At 33.9% G+C, this 24333-nt stretch overlaps 1 protein-coding gene across 1 annotated transcript; it reads right to left on the reverse strand.

Moving 5' to 3' along the window:
• Positions 1-8382: 8382 nt before the first annotated feature.
• LOC142327178 (uncharacterized) lies at positions 8383-24087 on the reverse strand. Its single transcript, XM_075370065.1, has 2 exons — positions 23642-24087; positions 8383-12664 (listed from the first exon to the last, which is right to left on the reverse strand). Exon 2 carries the CDS (start codon positions 12601-12603, stop codon positions 11011-11013), a length of 1593 nt encoding a protein of 530 aa, XP_075226180.1. The 5' UTR covers positions 12604-12664; positions 23642-24087; the 3' UTR covers positions 8383-11010.
• Between the last annotated feature and the right edge of the window lie 246 nt (positions 24088-24333).

Below are 24333 nucleotides of genomic sequence, written 5' to 3' on the forward strand. Positions count from 1 at the left end.
TAAAAAAATTAAGAGATGATAAATATAAAGAGAAAGAAAATGTTAAAACCATAGAAAGAATAAAAATATTAAGAGAAGCTGATAAAATGGAAGAAAACGTTAAGATGAAGGAAAGAATAAAAAGATTAAAAGATGATGAGTATAAAGAGAGAGAAAATTTGAAAACTAGAGAACGTGTACACAAATTAAAAAATCAGAAAAATTATATCAAACCAAAGAACGATTAAATGATTGACAACAAAAAACAAATAAACAAAACTATGATCAATTCTGATCTATGGAGAATATTATCCAACAATATCAGAGGAGGCAGTAATGAATTACAAGATAAACATTTTTTTGCAAATTAAAGATCAGGCATGTATGCCTCAGTGTATATGTTGTTGTTATGAGGGTTTGTTTTTCAGTCACTGTGTAGTTAACTTTAATGTAGATAAAATTAAACAGAAATAATAGAAAAATTAAATTAAATAAACTAGAAAATCCAAAAATAATTGGTTCTAAATTATAATTTTCAATTAATATTAAATAATCATATGTTTCACCAAATCTATTACATATACACATACGTAATACTGCTTATTAAATTACATATACACATTTTTAAAAGCCCGTAAAATTTTATTTCACTAATAAATATGATTTTTTTTTATTGTTATTGTATTATTATTTATCGTAAATTTTTTTTTAGTAATCATGGGTTAATAATTATTAATAAATCAATATATTTAAATTAAAAAAAAGAAAGGAGATGAAGTCAGATTTGAACCGATGTGCCTTTCCCTTGTAAGATCCAAATATTTCATTAATTAAAATTTTATCTGACTATAACTGAAACTAATGAAAATAAGTACCACTTATGATATATTGTTGAAAAGCCTTAATAAGGGCTTATTACTGCAGTTAAGTAAAAGTCTAAAATGCATATTTTTTGGATTTTGGGCTATTTAGACACTTTTAATTCTATTTTTTCTTTTAATCAAAAGGGGAGGTGCACAAACTAGATGTTGCAATAGTCAGAAATCCAAAATTCCAACATCCTACAGTCAATCGTTTTTCAATTATGCGAGATATATATACGTACAAGTCATGCCGAAACTAGTCAAAATGGATTTAGGGTTGGTCAAAGTGGAACTTTCCATTGAAATCTTAATTTATTTATTACATTTTTATTAATTTTTATTTTTTTTAATAACTGAGAAGACATGTTGTAAACTGTTTAGTATGCTTTCTAACGAATATTGCATAACTACAAATCACCATTTGTACCTACTAGCCATATCTGTAACAGGCTGGGAATTTTACTAACCACCGTTGTACAATTGTGTCAGCTGTGAAGAGGATAACAATGAATGGTTTAAGATTTTGAGGCAGATCATTAATGAACAGTAAGAAAAGCAAGGGACCAAGGACCCTTCCTTGTGAAACTTTGTGTTTTGCATCTTGAATTAAAGACTATATTTTACTTGTGTATTCTTATTAAAAGATAAAATTTTAACTGTCTACAATTGGCAAGACATGAATTTAACTAATTGTAAGCAGCTCTTCTGGTACCATAACTGTTAAGTTTCTTCATCAGAAAATAATTTAGATAAATTGGATGATTGACTATGCTCACCAAAAATTTAAAAGGAAATCTTCCTTTTATCGGCATTATTTTAAAAAAAATCTTCTAAAAACTGGGAAATTGCTGTCTTAATTTATTGATCACCCTTTAAAAGGTTAAAAGTAATCATTGTCTTGTTGCATGTTTTCATTGACAAATGACATTGGAATTTGACAGCTATGGTTTGCAAGACCATAATCTGCACAAAAAGATAAAAAGTTATCTATTAATAAATCTAAAAATTGTCAATATAGGTAACAAAGATATTTGTGATTATATTATTGCATTTTTGAATGTGTTAGTTCTTGCAAACTTTTTCAGCAATATATTAAACATTAATTTTCTTTTAATATACTACAAGAAAGTTAATTCTTCATTCACATGTTAAAATTAATCAAAACTACTGATTTTACTATTCTAGAAAGTACTTTTTTGTATTCTCTGTATACTTGTACAGTTGTTTCATATATATATATATATCTATACTTCATACATGCACTCTCAACACAACTAATCTATATCAAACATATATTGTGCATTTTGATTTTTAATTCAATTATAAGTCCATTATCAGTCATCTAATAGATACAATTGCTCTCACCCAACTGGTATTTTTCCATACAACATGTCTGAATGAAAAAAAAAATCCCTTTTGGCATGCCGGAAGGCAGAGGTAGATTTTACCGGTGCTAAGTAGGGGATAAAATTTTCGATAAAGTTGATCGACAAGCCAAGGCTTGTCAGTGACATCATTACATTGTGTTGTAAACAAGGACTTAAACTTTTTTCATATATTATTCGTAGGACAGAAATTTTCTAAGTCCTAAAGGCGAATTATACGGGCAATCCTTTTCCTACCATAACTTCTGTATTTTTCACACTATCTCCAAACTTCTTCCAGATCTATCCGAATCCTAACTTTCCCTAACCCCTGACCCCCCAAAAATATTTTTGATCACTTTTTTGGATACATACATTTTATTTACCCCCAACCCCCAAAAAAATTTTTGGGGGCTCCTGCCCGTGTGGGGTGTTGTTGGATACGGAACGATCCCCTGAGGCCAGTGCCACCATATGCGTCGACGTGGGTCCATGCCTTCAGAAGATACGACCTCGCAAGGGGCCGGATCATCGAAATCAACCATTTCAAGAAAGGAACATCCAGTAACAGAGACTGAAGGGATGGAAACTAGTACTATCGGGTCTGTTAGTGTACAGGAGAAGGAAAACTGGAAGAGGGGCGAAACGAGTGAGGGCTGGCTCGTCAGAAGAGAAAGAGGCCTCTCTTACACTGAAGGAGGTGACTTATAAGCTGAGGCACGCCCTAATCCAGCTACGCCAGAATTTGGGAAAGTCAAGTATCACTGCGATCAAAGCCCATGAGCGAGAATTAACAGAAATATACAAGGAACTGCAACGGATTAATGAACAGATGTGGGAAACAACTGAACAGGGGACACAGACTAATAGGCAATACAGAGACTAGATGTCCGACATATTAGATGTATACTTGACGGATGAGCAATTACTGGACAGGCTACCGACAAGATGGTCCACCTGGGTCATGAATAGATTGACCCAGGTTAATGCTCTTAAGATGGGTGACGACAGCTGTCACTTTGTTGACCTGGTTAACCAAAGGCCAAACAGTCAATACTTTGGAGCAAGTCCTGGTGCATTGGTGCTGCAAGACTCTACTATCATGGAAGACAATAAAATAACAACAAGAGGAACTAAATATACAGTACTGTATAATTCAGAAAATGGAGAAAGGATCCCATGTAATCAAAGCGCTGAGGAGGGTTGTGGGTAAGTCTGAATCCTCAGTGTTCGCCATTCCCCCGGGGACAGCGGGTACGATAATCAAGAAAGTCATAATTTACCTGATGCGCAAAGGCAAAACACTACCTAGAATGGTCTTGCCCAATTTGGGAGACCAGGCTCGCGCTAGATCTAGATCGGCGTCGGCGAGGAGGGGCAGCCGGCCGGTGACCTATAGCAAAACAGTTGTAGTTAAAGCGCCCGGTAAATCATATGCTGATTTATTAAAGGCCGTGAAAGACAAGGTCAGTGTGGACGAGGCCGGTGAAGTACTTCACCTCCAAGGGGAGGAATCAAGAACTAGAAGTCAGGATTAAGGGCACCCAGAAGGCGGGGGAATTTACTTCATGCTGAGAGACCGTGTATCGGACCTGCAAGTGGATGTCAGAACCAGAGGAGATCGTAGGATGGTCCATATCAAAGATCTAGTATGCGATACAACCGAGCAAGAATTGAAGTAGGCAGTTGAGAGAGTACTGGAAGCAGACGAAAGCTTTCAGGTGACTTCGCTCCGAGGCGCATACAGCGACACCAGGAACGCGACAGTAATCACTACCTATAGAGGCGCAACCAAATTGGTGGCCTCGAGACTAAGGGTCAACAGGACATACATCCGGACAGAAAATGAAAGATGGTATAGATGCTGGAGAACGGGCCATGGTAGCAATCTCTGTAAAGCACCCGATAGAACAAACTTATGTTATAATTGCGGTGAACCAGGTCACATAATAAGGGATTGTCGCAAGGCCTCAAAGTGCCTCGACTGCAGAAGTCTGGCTCACAGAACGGGCAGTGCTGTTTGTATTAAGTCACATGATTAGAACGTTACTAATAAACAACCACAGGAGTATCTTATCGAATGACGTACTAGAAGAAATTTCCACTAGAGGCAATTATGACTTCATAGTGGCCACTGAGCCGCACGTTTATTCAGCAGCCAGACCACAATGGGTCTCTGATACGAATGGAGATGTGGCCATTAGAAGGGTAGCAGGGAATAGGGAATATGTCCTTTACCGTAGAGCGGAGGGTTTGGTAGCAGTTGAACTAAACGAAATAGTTATAACTGGCGTTTATATAAGCCCAAACATTCCATTGGGATCGTTCCAAGACAAGATATTCCAGCTTCAACGCATAGTCATGCAGTTCACAAAAGAGTACTTATTCTCGGGTATTTCAATTGTAGAAAAACAGCGGCAGGAGCAACCTCCTCCAACGCCAGGGGAGGGATTTTTGAAGAATTTCTAGCAATCACCGGCTCAGTATGCATTAATGATGGTATGCCCACATTCAAAGCTAGAGGGCATGAATCGATCTTAGATTTGGCTATAATAGATCGAAGAATGGACCCAGATCTGACTGCATTTACCGTACTGAGCGAAGAGACCGGCAGTGACCACCTGGCGGTCTCAGTTGTAATCAGTGATCATCACACAGGGACGACACGGCAGAACATCACCCCCAGACTAACAAATAGGCAGATTCAACTGGTGGTTAGGAGATCTGCACGTAGAATTGCAGAACAGGCGCAGATTAATCCAGACATGTTTCAGGAGATAATAGTCGAAGAAATCGCCAGAGTTCCACAAAGAACAGACAAGTACCACCCAGTATACTGGTGGACTCGCGAAATCGAGGACCAGAGGAACCTCATGCAGAGATGTAGAAGAAAAACGCAGAGAATGCGGGTACGATGGAAGAGAGTAATTCGGCCATCGAGGAATACAGGGCGGCAAGGAAAAAACTGAACTTTCTAATAAAACAGACTAAAAAAAGGAAATGGCTGGAACTATGTCGCAAACTGGATGCCGACTCCTGGGGTCGCGCATTCCAGATAGTGACAAAACGCCTTGGCAGACACATGCCTATGTTAAACAAGGACTCTGCGGCTGAGCATACTGTTCCCAAGGGAAGAAACGGAAAATCGTGAAGAAATCACATGTGTTCGAGGTAGATTTACACAGCAAGAAGTGATTAATGCGGTTAAAAAACTAAATAATAAGAAAAGCCCGGGGCCGGATGGGATCCCGGCGGCAATCATCAAGGGTCTCGCTGAAGTGATTCCGTGGAAATTAGTCGATGTCGCTAGCTATGGACTGCAGAATTGCGTCTTCTTTAACTGTTGGAAAGCAGCCAGAACAGTCTTCTTGCCCAAACCGGGTGCTACTACGGGACAAGGTGAATACCGCCCTATCAGGTTGATCAATAACATGGGAAAAGTGGTGGAGAGGTTAATTGCGTGTAGACTGCAAGAAGAATTAGAACAGAAGAAGAGTCTACATGTAGATCAATACGGTTTTCGTAAAGCATACTCAACGATAAACGCAATTAATAGGGTGACAAATTAGGCGGCAGGAGTTCGGGAGGGCACCTGGCGGACAAGAAGACGACTACCTTTAATGATACTATTAGATATAAAAAAAATGCCTCGGCTCAGTCCCTTGGCCTGCGATTTTAAATGCGTTAAAAAGAATGAACATCAGTATGTATTTAATCTACCAAATTAATCACTACTTACATGAAAGAGATACGGAAATCAGAACGATTGAAGGAACTGTTACATTTCAGATATTTGGAGGCGTTTCGCAGGGGTCAGTGTTAGGACCCCTGCTCTGGAAAATATTTTATGACCAGATCTTTAGACTGCCTTACCCGGAAGGGATAACTATCGTAGGTTATGCGGATGATGTGGCAATTCTGGTCGAGGATCGAGAATTTAGAGGTCAAAGCTAATCAGTCTCTCGGAATAATCGACGAATGGCTAGAAAGCAACAAGTTACAATTGTCCCCTGCCAAGTCGAGATGTATTCTTTTCTCCGGTAGAAGAAGAGTCTGGGGAATCAACATTGCAATACGAGGGGAGCATATCTTAGAGGTGAGTTGCACCAAATACCTTGGTGTAATGCTCGATAAGAGTCTTAAATTTGGAGCGCACATAGAGATGATAAGCAAACGAGTAGCCCCCACTATAAGGGCGTTAAGGGAAATGTTCAACAACCATAGCATACCTAGAGCTTCAGTCAGGAGACTGATCACATCAGCGCTATATGCAGCCCCGGTATGGGGCGAAGCAATGAGCATACAAAGGAATAAACAGAGATTAAGAAGTGTACACCGGGTTGCGTTATTGGGGGTTGTGGCAGGGTACCGCACCCTATCTTATGATGCGCTGTGCGTCTTGGCTGGGGTACCACCAATCGAACTACAAATAAGAAATCGAAGGCTGAGAGCAACGGGTATATCAAAAACTGAAGCGGAAGCAGAGACTAGGAATAACTGGCAGACCGAATGGTCTGTCTCATTGGTCGGGGTATGGACAAGACGATTGATCCCTGATCTGGAGGTCTGGCTGGAAAGAAAACACGGCAATCTGGATTATTATATGACACAACTAATGTCTGGGCATGGCTCATTTGGCTATTACTTGCATAGATTTGGCAAAAGGTTATCGCCTATATGTATCTACTGTAACGAAGTAGACGATGTTGAACATACTATCATCTTCGATTGTCGCAAATGGGCCCAGTACAGAAACTAAATGGCAGCAAACAACTTAACAGCTGAAAATCTGGTCGGGTGGTTATCGGTCAATGAAGCAAACTGGGACTGGTTCGCGAATTTTGCAAGAAATACCCTCAGGATAAAAGAAGACTCAAGACGCCAGGGATTATAGGGGCGCAATTGTAGGGAAGGGAGGACAGCCCTGCCCCGGAGGGCCCGTATGCTCAGGTATGCGGGTTCCTGTGATGGGGTGGGGACTCCAGGGCAGACTGTATGGGAAAATGTTAAGACCTAGTCCCGGCCGGCGGTGTTGGTCCCGGAGGTGCTTCGGTGCTTTCTGGGGCTGGCACCGTCGGTTTGAGGCAGGGCATAAAGACAGAGACCCGTTTCCCTGCGGTGGGGGGGGGGGGACGGCATAGCCGGACCTCGTCTCTTCCGTGGGGGATTTGAGGCAGGCGCTAAAAAAAGATCCGGAACCGGGGGGGCTAACCTGCCGTGCCGGGTGTAAAACCGGTGGGCTGGGGACGCCCCCTTAGAGTTAAATGGACACGTTCCTGGGCCGAGTATACTTAAGTGGATGTCCGGCCCAGGAATATAGGAAAAAAAAGTAGGGGATAACAAAAGATATCCACCTCAAAGTTAAGAAAAATTTCAAATTTACTTATTATGACAATGGTTGCATGTGAAAAAAGTTTCACATGTTTAGCATACAAGTCCCATCTTACAATTACAGCGACATTTTGGTCATCCCTTGCTGTAAGGGTTGGTCATATCAAAAATTGTTTCAGACAAAAGTTTCAGGTAATGTTTCGAGGACTAACGACCACATTAAACAGATTCGATACTATGCGTATTAAGGGAGGTATGATTTTTTTTGTCTTTGAAACCATTTTTTCCACCCCCTGGGCCAGTGGTTGGTGATATCAAAAAATTTTACTTAGATAAGTTTTAGGCCCTTATTCAAAGAATAGTAGGAACTTTAAACGAATTTGATATTTTTACTTCTATAGCAATATTTTGTTTTTTTGAAAAAGCCCCCATTCCACTCCTATTGTCCAATTTTGCTCATTAACAAACTCGACTGAGATTTTGGGTCGTTATATTTTATGTATCAATTTGAAAGCGACTGGCACAAAATTACAGCAGTTATATTCACAAAAAAATGAATATATATATATATGTACATGTATATGTAAACTTTTGAACTGACTGTGATTTTAGGGTCTGGGAGAAATGAAATGAGAAGATATGTCAACATTTTCAGAAGTCGAATCATGGTACCCATTACAATAAATAGGTAGCTTTCTTATGAAATCTACCTAAAAGAGAAACAAAACAGTATGAAGGAGGTATGTTACTTTTCTTGAGAATAAATAGCTTTTATTATTTCATTCTCATTTCCTGACATCTTTATTAAGGCACTAACACAAAATAAATGCTCTTTTATTAATATATATAATTCTCACTTTATTATAATGCAATGAAGTACATAAAAAAGTTTATATAAATTACAAATATTTCAGAAAATACAGTAAGTGATAATAGTAATTATCCAAAAAAGCTGACAAATTCTGAAACAGAAGTTCAACAGTAATTCTTAAGGGAAAAAATGAATCATGTCCTAAATTTTCTCTTAATGAATCAAATTAAACCAAGAAGATTACTATTCAGACAGGATAGTACTCTGCTAACAGACATGAGTGTATTTATTACATTTTAGCAATCTAACTTTAGTTCTTGTAAGATCTGGCTTATAAAATAAATATATACAAACACATGATCATTTGTGGTAATACAATAAATAATAATATATCTACTGAAAAAAAAACTTTTATAATCTACTCACAAATAAAACTAATTATTATTTTTCTTTTTTTTTAAGTTAAAACCTAATTTTACTAGTTTATTAAAAAAAATTTGTTAGTATAGAAACAAAAAAAATTGCAAATATCAAGAGAGGGCAGTGTAAAGCAATTCTTATTTAGGATGCTGATGGACACTTGTCAGTCACCATTTTGTCATACATTATTGCCATTTACCAGAAAAAATACCTGTATAATTACTTGTTTTTTCTCCTAATACAATGTCAAGGAGAGGAGAGTGTAAAATTAAATTTTTGCCTGGAACAAGCAATTTCTACTTCTGATTAGTGGAATCTAAAACTTGATCCACACAAAAGAACCTTGTCATTTGTCACATACTAGTTAACACTAAATAGACAAAAAAATTCTTATATATAATTAAGGGTCTCTGATATAATAAATAATCATATACATAACCTCTCTACTGTAATAACCAAAAACCTGAAACAGAATAAATAGCAGAAATTTCCTTTGAAATTTTCAATATCTTAAATAATATAAAATGGACTCTTAAACAACACTGAGATGTTCTTTAGCCAGATGAAGAAATATAGTAACTTAGTTTTTAACATTTGAAAATCAAGAATCAGGTTGACTACACTGTATGAATATTAAAATCATTACTAAAGATTAAATTTTAATCAAAAATTACTTTTAGCTTTGTTATACAAACTGATTCTAAAATGTTCCACTTGTTTCTTATTATAAATTACATTTTTCATGATTCTAAAAAAAAAAATTAAGTACCAATTAAAAAAAAGAAAACCACTGAACAATATAAATTGTTTAAAATTTCTTTAATATAATTGAAAAAAAAAATTAACCAAATTTCCACTACAATTTAAAATGTCATAGTTGGGTTTATTCAAATGCCTTGGTAAGTCCATACATAAAACATTGACTTCTTGTTTTGATATAAAACATTTACTAATTATTCTGTGATGACCATATAAACTTGTTATTGATCCTTTTTTTTGGAGAAAATGTATATTGTTTATTGAAATTATTTGCAACACTCGAGGATGTTTTTTATTTAAGCTTAAGTGATTACAACTTGGCCAATACTGGAAATAATGCAGCTGCACAACTATCACATTTTTATGTTTATTTAAGGAAATATTGTTTCTTATGGAGCATAGTGCTTTGTATGTTATGTGCTATTTGTAAATAAAACCATGAAAACTGGGTTTTTATTTTTGCTATATGTGTTGCTAGTGAACATTTTACCATCACTTTATTGGAAGGTGTATATTATAGAAAATGTTTTTCCTAGCAAAGATGGTTTAGCACATATTAATGCTATAACATGCAGCCCTTTCTAATAGGTACAAACTATACAATGGCATACGAATCAAACATAAGATTAATGTAAATGCTTTACCTCGGAAAGAACATTAAATCTGATTTTTGATCTTCAAGTGGCCAACTTTTTATTATATACGTTTATATATATATATATATTTAGTAACTTTTTTGTACATATTGTCTTCTGCACTAATTAATTCCAAAAGCATAAACAAAATTAAGCACAATCCATCAAAATATAAAATAAAAGAGCTCAAATAATTGTTTTATTATTTTTTTAAACATGTTTGTGGCCAACCACTAAATACAGCTCTGTTTGTATTTTCAGCCTTCTAAATACATTACAATGCTGTATTTAGTGGCTGGCCACAAACATGTTAAAAAAATTTGAAGTTTTTTAATTAATTATTTGACAGCATTTGTCATGTGTGTAATACTAATAATGCTTTAATGTGTAATTTTTAATTTTAATCAACTGATGAGGAATTTCCTCGAAAGCGCTTTTGATATACAGAAAAGAAAAAGAAAATTAAGAAGATAAGGTAAGAGCTCTTATTGATTCTGTACTTTGGTGGATTGTGCTGAATTTTGGTTATGTTTATATATACATATATATATATATATATATATAAAACTGTTTTAAATAATTTCCAAGTTAATTTAACTTATTTCTGTTGCAAATACTTGATAAATTTCAGCAAAACACTTGCTAAATTTTGAATGCAAAAAAGATTATCATCATTGTCTCATGAATTGTGTTTCATAATTTTGAGTAATATTGAGGCAAGGGAATCACTGAAAGAATCTAGTTACTGTAAACATAAAAATGGATGTTTTAAATTGTACAACTAAAATATGTTCACTACATTAAAAAAAAGAGAATACTGAAACTTTGAATGTACAAGCTTAAAATCCTCATGGGAAATTATCTATTTCATTAAGCAAAGCCACAACAGTTTCTTCACTATTATACATACCATCAAATTGTTTACACCGCTGCTGATAAATATAGACTTTAGCATTAAAGTTATCATCCAATTCAATACACTTAGATAAATAAGGAATGCCAAGTCTATTTCTAGTTACCTGTCCTATACAAAATGTATTTGTGTCAGGTAGAATATGTAAATTCCAACTAGGCATTATCAAAGACATATCATTCATTACTTCATAAAGTGTACGAGAATTTTTGTCACTTTCTTGATCTACTGCAGCTTTTCCTGCACTACTGCATTTTCCAATGCTTTCAGAATAAACAAAAGTAGCTTCTTTTTCACTACCCCTACTATTTCCTTCTTCAATAAGAACTGTAGGTTTTTGTTCATCTATGTGACTCTCTAACAGTTTTTTTATAGTTATATTCCCTTCTGGTTCATGGTTGTTAGATGGAATATTGATACAAGAACATGGTAAAGGTAAAATCTCAACTTTAGAAGGAGCTACGTGGCAACCAGTCAATTTTGTGATTAAACTTAATGGTTCTTCAAGATCAACACTGTTATTAATGTATTTTGTTAAATTTGTAATATTTTTCTGTTTTGTAGAAGATTCATTCATATTTAATAGTTTACTGCTTTCTGTATTGTTTAAATTATCTGCAGTTACTTGACTCTGCACTTGATTCACTTCAACAGATTTTTTAAATCTGAGTTTACCTTTGATCTCATGGTCATGGTTAGCACTGGAACACACTGGAATATTTTTCAGTTTTTTGTCAAAAACAGTTCCTCTCAAATCAACCATACAAGGCTTAATATCAAAAATTATATTACATCTTTCTGCCACTGATTCTGAAGTATTATTTAATTTTGTGTAATGAAATAACATAGTATTAAGGGTGTTAACTTGTCCATTTTCATCGAATTGAACATATAGATGATCATTTTTGTCAGAACTGAGGACTGGATCAACTGATTTTTCATCAATATTTTCCATTAAATTAGGGTTTACATTTTCTGGATTACAGTTTTTGAACTGATTACTTTTTTTTATATGCATGTCATTATTTTTATCTTCTATAATTTTTTCAGTTACATCTTCTAAAATTTTAGCAGCATCTATTGAATCCATCACTTGAACTTTATAAGGTATACTGGCTGGAGAAGTCTGAGGATTAGTATGTTTTGTTTTGGTAATTTTTTTTTTTGAACTCTCACCAACAATAAATCCAGTTTTTTTGGGCGATTGAATAACACGGAAACATAGGTTACTACCATTTTCTTCATCAAAACTTCTTTTCATATTGAATTTCCTTTTATTCATACTAGATGCTATCTCTCCTGAACCAGAATTAAGTCCGTTTTGTGTAAAAAGTTTTGTTTTCTTAAAGACAAAATCAGTTCTGATGTTCTTTGCTATATAATCAAGTAATTTAGGATCATCTTCTATTTTTACAACTAAAACACAAGGTACATTTATAGAACTGTTTGTCATAAGCCGTTCAGTTTTAAAATTTTTTTTAACTGAAACATTATCATCATAGCAAAAACACTTCTTTTTCTGGGCCATTTTACATACTGTACATTATGATAATTTTGCCATATCACCCGTATGTTTCAAATCAGTATTCCTGCAACAGAAAAGACTTAACAGATTCTTTTAAAAATATATTGTGTCAGTAATTTAAATATAATTAATTTAGAAAAATGCAATTATTAGAATGAGCATAAACAAAACACAACATCAGACATAGGAACAAGTAAACGAATCTACAAAATTATTCAATCTATAGTATAACTTAAGGAAAAAATTACTCCGAACAATTGAAAATTGGTTAATTAATTACAGAAGATTTGAAACTAGCCAGCAGTGGCAGATTGGAAAAAAATCAGGTTCAAGAGTTTTTTTTTTATTGGGTTAGGCCCATTGATTTCAATACTTGTTATTAGAGGGTGGATAACAGTATTTTTTCCAAAGTCAGATATATCAATTGATTTTTTTTATCAAACATTATAAAAAAAGTTCAACACATATTTTATATATTACCCAAAAGGAACTCTCAAGTTTTCTGCCTATCAGTCCACCACAACCTGGCACATAAAAGTAATGAATAAAATTAATTTTTCACTTAACCAATACAACTACTTCCAAAAACAGATTGTAACTAGTTTAAAAAATGTTTTATCTGGTGAAGCAGTCTGGAAATAAGAAAATATATCTTAGCACTTAGCATCACATTAATTCTTAGAAGATGCTAAGATCCTTTAATAGTTAAGCAAGACCTAGAATTCAAGGATGGTAATAATTGCAGTGAAAAAGAACTGTAAGGTTCTCTCTTTGTCATATTGCCTTTACAAATTATGAATAAAATAATGCTTTCACTAGAAGACTACTTCCCAATATATTTAAACAAAAAATTTGCTGTTAGCATTAGTGTAAGAATCAAGTCCATTTCAACTGTAAAGGAAGCAACTGTGGTGATAAGGGGATGGATGGCTACACTAGAAAGCTACCTTACAGTCATCTGGAGAATAATCACCAAGCAAGCTATCATCTAGTAGGATTGAAAAAAAAACAATATAAACTGCTCAGGAAGAAAGATTATTGGTCAATTTTTTGAAGGCAGGAATTTTGATAGTAATTGTGTCATAGTAACAAGTATCTAGATTCAGTGGTGTATAACATAAGATAGACAAATATCAAGAAACAATACAATTTTAATACAAAACATTTATTGAAGTAGTTTGGACTGTGCAGTTTGAAAGTGAACTGGTAAATGTAATAGTGCATAATATGGAAACAAAATGAGATAATGCAAATGGTTTCATTTAGAATTTATATATATATGTTCCTGCCCACACATGCAGAAGGAAGGCTTGGAGGATATTAAAAAGAAAGCTGAAGCATGTCTCAGGCTGAAGAAATTAAATTCCTAGTAAAAGGAAAAAAATCAATTGAAATCACTGATCTTGGGCAGATAAGGATGAAATCTGATGTAATGATAATGGGAGAGTGTGTGTAGATCTTAAGAAAATAGTAATGGATATGAGGAAATATACCATGACTGATGTAAGAAATAGAGGCGTATGAAATAAAAGCAAGGTAGAAGAAAAAGGAAGTAAAGGATAAGCTAAATCTGGCAATGGATGGAAGAGGAGTAATAGTAAGGCTAATAAGATGGAGTGTCTAGTGTATACAAAGATCTGATAATAGCTGTAACAGGATTGAAACTATATTAAATGTCATGAACATGAGGTTTTTTTTTTTTTGAGAAGCGAAGTATGCAAATTTTTTCAATAATTAAAAAAAATGTCATAAATTGTTTTGTAATTTAATTAACACCACCTATTTCAGTTGAAAAGGCATTAATCAGCATTTTCAAATAAATGCCACCAGTTTTTCCTGCTTACAATCAAGTAACCAGGAAGGCTCATTTTTTTATCCAATAAAAAAATTATAAGTGAATTTGCTTCCTAATTAACTAATATCCTAATTTTCATAGGTTTATTGATCTATTCTTTATGTCAGCTCCCAATTTGCATTTTAAGAAGTAAAAAAATGTGAACCTTTATTGATATATTTTCCCCACAAGAATTTTACATTCTTTCTGGAATACAGTACTGTCTATAATAAGCAGCAACTAATAAATCCTACATCAGTTCACAGCATTCTTAAAATTCCTTAATTCTATTCTATTTCAGTATTTTGACATTTTCTCCAGTTTTTGAAATTTTAAAGCAATCTGTTATCGATCCTTCACTTCCATTTTCAGATTAAATCCACAAGATGGTTAAAAAAATCTACTTCTTTACTACTCCTGTTGTAGGATGTGGATCACTACTAGTCTTCACCCAACTTATAACACTTTAATGTTCTCTAGTCATCCGTCTTATCTCATTCCTTTCATTTTATTTCAATAATTGCTGCAATAAAAGTCAGAATCCATGCAAATACCATCTATGCCAATGCTCATTTTTGATTTAACCTCCACCAATGTTTTTGTGACATCACAAAAGTTCTGTCTAATCAAAAGTTTACTATCCTGATCAGAATCATTTAAATTCTGTAGTTAGTTACTCTACTGTTACTGGTGGCACTAAATCCCAGATGCTCATATATTCTCATCACTTAGTTCTGGATGTAATGGAAGAGCACATTAACTCGCATTTTCATGGTTCTGCAACACCTGCAATAACCAAAGTCATAACATCCGCAAACTGGAAATTATGAATATGGTTGAGATTGCATATGAAAAACTGCTTCCTGTAGTTACCAGACTTAAATAGCATTGGACACAGTTTCTAACTACGTTGTAGGTTTAATAGTAAATTGATTGTGGCAGTCAACCCCACTAGAGAAAAGAAAAACCGAGTTTTTAAATAATTTCCCTATCCAGTGGACTTCTGATGTTATCGTCTCGCTTCACAATTCTCATTATACAAACTTTGCTGACACATTCTCTTTCTCTTTCAAATCATTCATGCTGTGATAATATGAGGTTCTTCAAAAATGTTATCAAGTAAATACAGACTGCCATTTACACAGTTCTCAAGTTGCTACAGATATGAAGCTCCATGGCTTGTGAGGCCTTCTTGTTCTTTTCTTATTCTGGTAGATTACATCATCCATAAATAGTATCAGAGTGTGTGGTCTAAACTATCTACCTATTCCAGTCCCTACTTATATCTCATAAATAGTTGTAACTTAACAATAGGAGTTTTCATACAAGCTTTTACGAATGTTTTACCGCTCACCTCCATGGCTCTCCAATGACTTAAAAATTTATCTCATTATGCAACTGTGTGCTGGGCAGCAAGATTAGATTTGCTAGGAAAGTCCCTCTTTCATAATTGACTGTTTCATTTAATACTGGCTAGATGGAAGTGTGTCTGCCTTCAGGAACCTGCTTGTTCTTTAAAGAGATTTTCTTAACAGCACTTTGATAATTTGAAACTCTTAAACAACTGATTATAAAACATTGGTTAATAATTTGATGACATAATTTAACATTTTTTTTTTTTTTTTTTTTTTAACTGAATTTTTACAGGCATCGACTGCTAAGGTCATTAGCCCTCGTCACATTCTTTAAAAGAAATTATTATCTCCATCAGGATCGTCATATGTAAGGGTGTAAAGGGCCCTTACATTTTATTTAAAAACACAAACTTCAAAATAAACATTAAAACATAAAAGACAAGGACAATCACAAACACTTACAGGGTGTAAAGGGCCCCAATATTAAAATTTGAGATAGGTTCTCAAAAGACCATGAAATTAAAATTAAAATTAAACTTATCAATACCATATCTTTCTTTCTTTCTTCTACAAAGGCTCATTTATAGTTTGTTTAAGCACCCTCGGGGCGACCAGAACCGCCGTTGAGGAGTATATCAGGCATGTTCGCGGAGATGGTCGTCGCCTGTAAGGCTTCCGGTCTCCGTGTCGGAGACCACCGAAGCCGCCGACGACGACGGACATGGATCGGCGCCGGTTTCAGGCGCCGATTGAGAGGCGGCAACCTGGCCACTCCCCGACACGGGGATAGCACCGGTCACCGCCTGTGGGAGGGGGGACACTCGCCCCCCCTGTGTGATTTTTTGTGGCCTCTGGGGTTTAGAGGCCAACTCAGTTGCTGAAGGCTTTGGAGCCTCCATAACAGTCTCTGTAGGAGTCACCTTTTTCTTTTCATCAAGAATCTCACTGAGACGGACTTGACATTCTGCTTTGGCGTCCGTTTTCTTGAGAGTAAGAGCAACTTTCTGTGTTTTATCTTCAGGAGGCTGTACTAATATCTTTGGCTTTATTGGCTCTTTACTATTGAAAGGTTTCATTTTATTGTCTATAATTCTTTCAATCATATTAGCCAAGGTCGGAGCAAGTTTACTTATGAGTTGACCCTCATCGACAGCAACTGGAGCAGTGACAGGAGCGGCAGCCGCAGCCTGAGCGTAAGTTGTTGTTGCTCTAGGCTTACGGGCGTTAACTATCTTCTTTGCATCGAAGTAGCTGACCTTTTGCAGGGTTTTTACTTCCTGCACAGCTACTTCATCTTTGTAGACAGGACAATTCCTTGATCTACAAGAATGCGCTCCTTTGCAATTAATACATGTAGGAGGCTCTTTACACGGCTCTCCCTCATGCACCTCTTCACCGCACACGCATATTTGCGGTCTTTCGCATCTAAGAGCGGTGTGGCCAAAGCGTTGGCACTTGAAGCACCTCATAGGCTGTGGGACAAATGCCCGCACATCCAAACGGTGAATCCCCGCTCTTATCTTTTCTGGCAAAGTAGGCCGGTTGAAAGTGAGGACATGAGAAGCTGAGGGTAAGACCTCACCGTTCCTTCTCATGTTCAATCGACGGCACTCTATTACTCCTTGTGCTGCCAGTTCCTCTACAATCTCTTGCTCCGAACAATTTAAAAGATCCCGACAGACCACAACACCCCTTGAGGTGTTGAGCGTGCCGTGGGGATCAACACGTACAGCTAATTCTCCAATTTTCTTCAGTCCTAGAATCTTCTGAGACTGTATATCATTAACAGTCTCTACATGAAGTCCCGTGAAAGTTTTTCTTATTTCTTTAACAGGGCCTCCAGCACATTTGTTTATTTCTCGAGCGATGAGGAAAAGACTCACCTTCGAGAAATTACCTTCTTCCTTCGTAATAACCAAATACTTAGGTTTTGGGATGCTGCTCTTGAAAAAAAGCTTTCTGCAAGCTTTTCCTAGCCTCAATTTTAATCCTCTTAATCTCTGTACTCTTTCGGCGTTTCGCTTCAGGCGAAACAGCCGGTTCTAAACGAGGGTGTTTGCGTGAACCCTCTGCCACGTTTAATTGTTCAGTTTCCATGAACAAATAATCCCTTCTGTAGTAAGGCTAGCCGCCGGGGTACACCCCCACTCGAGGGCTACCAACCCTGGAGGTCCGTTCCAGTACTCCGGTGGAACCGGCATATGTCCTGGCAGAGAGCGGATGCGCAGTCTCTGCACTGACTCCAGGCCCCTACACACCGAAGCTTTCAGGGCTCCCATGCTCCGAACATGGGCACCTTAACTACATGCTTGCCATCGCGGGGGGCATGTGGACGACGAAAGGTCTCCGTTACACCTGCAAATAACTTTGACCGTGGCCGCCACATCGCCAGCTCTAAAGGCGGTATTAATCCATTTCCGTAATCGTTAAGAATGTCGTATCTGCCGGTGGCCGTAAAGTCCAGTCCTGTAATTCGGCCTATAGATGTAAATCGACCGAAAAAAGCATATCCGAGAAACAACACTCGGAACCCCGTTAGCCAGCTATATCTAATGTACTTGAGTACAGCTGTTGCCGCCCTGGACGTGGAACGTAGATGTTGTGTTCCGGACGTGGGGAATATCTACCTCAGGGCAAAAATTATTATTGTTATTATAGTTGAACAAGATGATGTCACTACTTCTTTCCCCAAATTATCTAAATAAAAAATAAAACTTTTACATTTCTTAGGCAAATGATTCTCATTATTTTTTTCCACAGCCTTAATACTTCCTTTCATTCTATAGCTAGCTTCTGGTTCTACATATTTTATAGTTTTTGAACAAATGCATAACTCAAACAACAAGATTGTTTTCAATTATCAATGCAGAGCTTTACATTTTTTCACTGCAATTTGTAATAAATCCCCTAATCATCTACAAGATTTTCAACCGATTTATATACATATAAAAGTTTCCCATTTGCACTGATTAAATAAACTTGAATTTTTTTGCATTTTCATTATTTGCTTAAAAAAAATATTTTTTTATAATGTTTTCATAATTGTCATCTCCTCCTTTATTATCTTAATTTCATTTCAATGTCTTCATATATATATATATATACACACACATAAAAGATCCCAGAATCCATCTATTCTGTTAGTAATAATATGTAACAAAATATTCTAAATAAACTATTAACTTGACATAAACATAAACAACTTTCTCTATTGCTTATACTATAAGTAAGAAATCAAATTATTATATTTATTATAGTTTTTATTATTCAATTATGTTCGTTTATGGTTTTTTATTATTAAAATTATTTGCATACTGCAACAATAAAACATTACTTTTTTATGTGTAAATTGTCATTATATAATTCAAGGTTATATTGAAAGCTTAGATGCATTGTGTAAGTATTACAAATATTTCAGAATTTACTGTCACTAAAAAGGAATTCTTTGCAAATTAAATTAAGACAATTTAAGTACACATGACTGTTAATAATCTTACTGGATTTTAAAGATAATTTGAGTCCTGGTTAAAATTATAAATTGTGTTTCCTTACTGTCTATTGGTAAAAATTCATGTGCAATTTATCAACAAAAAAATTCTTAACTTTTATAAGGATACAGAGCATAAACACTAAGTCTAGTTCTTTCCTCCAAAGACTCAACTTGTATTTGTTATGAATGTGTAATTAATTGATACAATAATGCTATATATATATATATAGAATTACAAATTCGAAGTATAATAAAAATAATTTTTATTATAAATGAAATAAAGACTTTTATTTTATTGAACCAGCAAATAATAATTATTTAGAATAATTAAACCTAGTCGAGTTATTGAACCAAGATAGCATATTATTCGGCAAACAACCATATTTACTTTGAAAATTTATATATATATATATTGTGATTTCAAAGGGGCACAGTGGTGGAGACCAGAGTAAAAAATAAAGAATAAAGTTACTGCATGGATTAACCCATGTGGAGTTAGTTACTAATCCACTCACCTCAATAAAAATCTGTGTCTACAATGTCAATATTATAAGAATACACAGAATGCCACATAAAATATGTTATTTGGGAACAGTGTTCTCATATATGTGAATATAACATTCAGCGTATTTCATTCTTATCTACTCTCCAACAACAGCAGTGTAACTTGTGTAAATGCACATGATTTAATTAGTGTTACTTAACAGAATACAAATGAGAATCATCAAACCTTTCTTAAAGAAATCACTGTTGGGAGACATTAACATTTCTCAAAAGAGCGCACAATGAAAAATGACATGTTTTTTGATCAGTACAATGGACAGTCACAGTTGTGTCAATTTTGAACTGGATACCTTCCTGCTAAGATGAATACTACTATTTCCTGATAACAAGATATGACAGAAAGGGATTTAAAAAAAAAATAGTGTCAGAAGTTGCCACAGTATTTTCCACAACAATTTTTTAATTTATTACGTACATCTGTCCCAAAAATCTTTATAATTCATAAAATAACAAATAAAATAAAATAATCCTTCAACACTTGAAACTGTTTTGTACACCATTAATCAATATAACTGTTTATCTATATAATTTTTTTATGTTCGAAGGACTTTTTTAAATGGTATGTTTTTGAATGAAAAGGAAACTCAAATAATAGCTTTTGGTATGAGAGATTTAAAAAAAATGATATCAATGAGGTTAAGTTTTTGGTTTTTAATAGAATCCAATTCTACCTACGATTATTGAATTGTCAGTTACATAGAAAATGATCTACTGAGGAATGTTTTTCAAGAAAATTTTCCAATTTTTCTTAAGGATGACATTCACATCCACAGAAATTATAAAATACATATTTGGGAGCAAGTTTTCCATGTAGATTGTGTTCCTTTCCATTATACAAAAACTATTATTATACTAAACAAAGTACATATCAAGAACTCTAAATCAGTGCTTATCATTCTTAAAATTACAATGATAATCTTCATTACATCCATCTTCATATCAAAGGCATCTAGTGATTACAGAAAAGAGTTTATTATCATTGCTATGTCACTAAGCAGGCTTTTCTTATGTTTCATAAAACTCAGCTGCAAACAGCTAGAAAAAGATTACTGTTATATTTAAGATTAACAATTAAAAAATGATTTATTAATAAAAATAAGTGGTCTAACACTGCATTATAACAATTCACTATTAAGCAATGATGATTCAAAAATATCTTCAATCATATGTATATTTATGGTTTTTCTTTTAAAAAAATATCTTTCGCTTAATTTATTAAGAAAATACTTACAACTAGGCTTCCAGAGGTACTTTCTCAATAAAAAAAATCATTAAAGTCAATTAATTAAAAACAAAAGTCTGAATATACAACGAACAAAGAAATATACATTAGTGGGATGTCTAGAGAACCTCTTTTTTGAAGTATGTTAAAAATGTAGATATAGGAATAGTTGAAAATTAAGTTATAAAAATTTCCCTAAAAGAATAAAAGTAAAAAATTAATTTCTAAATGACAATGTGGGTTGACACATATTTGTTTTATTATTTTCATATTTTCCACATTAATAAGAATAATTAAAAATTAAGTTATAAAACTCTCTAAAAGAGTAAAAGTTAAAAAAATAATTTCTAAATGACGATACACACCTCAGTCATTCTGATCTCATACTTAACTAGTACTAACTGGCAGCATGTAGACTGGATGACAAACGGATAAGTAGTGAGATTGATGGTCAACAAGGTAAGTTCCAAGGCAGTTGGTGATTATATTTATTTAAAATTTAAACTTTTGTAAAGACACACCAAAGAAAATTATAAAATAAAACTTACTTCATAATGTTTTCAGTCACCTTTACAAGCATCTTCAGGGAGTCGTGATGCTGTCCTCAAGGAGCTGGTATCAGATCATGTTACTGCTAGTAGTAAGTTTTTGAGTTAGGCAGATGTATACATAGAAAGTGAATTCGATTCAAATCATGTCTGTTTATTTAATAAGCAATTGTGCAGTATGTTTTTGATTTCATATGTTTGAACACTTAAAAAATAAGGTCCTTTTTGTGTATCTGAAGAATATCAAAGTTTTCAATGTTTGTTTGTATTTGTGAAGCCATATGCAAATATTGACTACTAACCTCAATATTCTACACATACACAAAAAAATTTAAAACAAAAAACACAGTTCAAATCCAACACACTTTTAGACTGCATTCTAAATTTGTTTGAATAAAAAAAACATCAACTGATGCCAAAGTGAGAACAGCAGTAGCAGTTACCGACTGTGAATACAGGAGCTACTGAAAATTTTATCACAAAATTTTAAATTTATTAAATCTGATTCAGTCTCATTTCATTTCAAAAGTGTAGTTTTATTTGTGTTATTCTTATTACTGGCCTCCTTGGTAGAAACATCTAATGAAACTTGATAGTAACATCTCTCTTACTTTTGTCCACAAGCTTCTGGGTTTTAATTCCTGTCATGCTTAGCAAGTTTTCATTTGCTATAAACTTCATTTCTTATAATTAAAAAATAATTAGGGTGTAGGCTGGCAGTTACTGGAAGGAGAATAAATTATTTGTTATTGGAATATGTTAAAAAAGAATACTGTGAAAACAAAATTATTGATTTATAATAGACAATTCCAATGTAACAGTGAACGTTAACAAAACTGTAATAAGGCAATTGATATTATGAAGCGATCTAATCATATTACTTTTCATTCCTGCACCTTTTTTATACGTTATATGCAAATATATTGGCAGTCCAAAAACAGGCCTTTTTATTTTAACCTCGGCCTGCTTATGAGTGGGCCATTTTTGATTAGCAGCATGTGCTAATTTTTGGTTTTGTAAACATTAACATCTTTGGACTGGATTATGCTAAAACAATGCAACATATACTATATTCTTTTTTAATCAGATTCTTCTCTTTCCAAAGAATGGATTAGCATCTGAACAGGTCTCAGTAACTCACAAAACTGATAGCTAATGGACTAGAGTACTAATACTGCAGCATGGACACTGTTCAAACCTGCTTTCTGACATTTAGATGTGTTTTCCTGATCCTAAGCATAACTACCAGTAAATTTAAGTATGAAAAAAATTGAAGTTGATTAATTAATTGTCAGAATTACCTTTTTAAAATACAAAAGTCACATAAATTGCATTAATATAATTTTTTTTCTAATTATGTAATTATTAATAACTAAAAATATCAATAAATGGTCTTGTTTAAACTTTTAACTGGTTTAATCAATTCTGCCACACCTGCATAAAGAACAAAAAATGTACTCTTTCTGTTGAGAAAAATGCATTACATATAACGCCTAATATTAGAGAATTATATGTGCTAAATAGGAAACAAAATGTAAATTAAAATATTGCATTTTTATGTAAAAATTGTACTACATAAAAATCGTTCAACAACTGAAACTGCAGTACAGCCAACTGGAAAAGACGTAGTTAAAAAGCAATATAAAATTTACTGAGGCATAAAAGTATTTCGAAAACGATACTAGAGTTTAATCACTCATGGTTTACTGACAAATTCATTTTGAAAGCAGTATTTAATTAACTCTTAAGGTATCCAATAATAGGTAAGGTAAATTCAAATTATATATATATATATATATGTGCAAAGATTCTGCCAATAACAAATAAACATAAGGCATCTTATGTTTATGCCAATAAGCATAATTAAGGTAGCAGAAAACGTGAAGAAATCTCATAGTAAACAATACTTTTAACAAATATTTTATTCCATTCGGTACATAATTATATATTTTACATCAAGAATGTATAATAAAGAGTAACAAAAATAATTAGTACATTTGAAGGGAAACTGATATCAGTAATCCTTACCTTAAATTAATCACATAATTAAATTTTAATAATTGATCAAGGTTAGGCGATATCTTATACTCATAAAACTGAATATGTTGGCAATAACAAAACCTTTTCAACGATAACATAATCCATAACCTCCAATATCAGAAACTGCAAAGATCGTAGTTACATATACCAGTGTGGTAAAGCAAAAAAACAAACTTGTTCCATACGATGATTTTGTACAAAAAAAGGACTGTTAGAAACGAATTGAAGTGACTAATAGATGGCACGAAAAAAGTCTAAGAATAATTATTTCTGAACAAGATGTGCTTATATTACGAACATTTACTAGAATATTGAACGTAAAGTTATATAATATATATATATATATATCCGTAGTGTATAATATATATATTAGTAGTGTAACTTCGTACCAACTGCATTAAGAAATCATTTGTAACTTAATCTACTTTTCATCAGCAATTGTTCAGCTTTTTTATTGCTATGAAATTAGTTCATGCACATGTTATTAGGTAAAAAAAAGAATTGTGAATCAAGCAAAAATACAATCAGTAATACCTGATATAAAAGTATTCTCAATATGTATTTATTTTTCATTTGAATTTCAGTAAAGCTACTTCTGTTTTCATTTATTAGTGTCGACTATACTATTGCAATAAGAACAATTTTTACAAAATCTTATTTCCGACAAAAATTGTTCATTT

This window comes from Lycorma delicatula, chromosome 1 (assembly GCF_047948215.1).
Source record: "Lycorma delicatula isolate Av1 chromosome 1, ASM4794821v1, whole genome shotgun sequence".
Classification (NCBI taxonomy): Eukaryota; Metazoa; Arthropoda; class Insecta; order Hemiptera; family Fulgoridae; genus Lycorma; species Lycorma delicatula.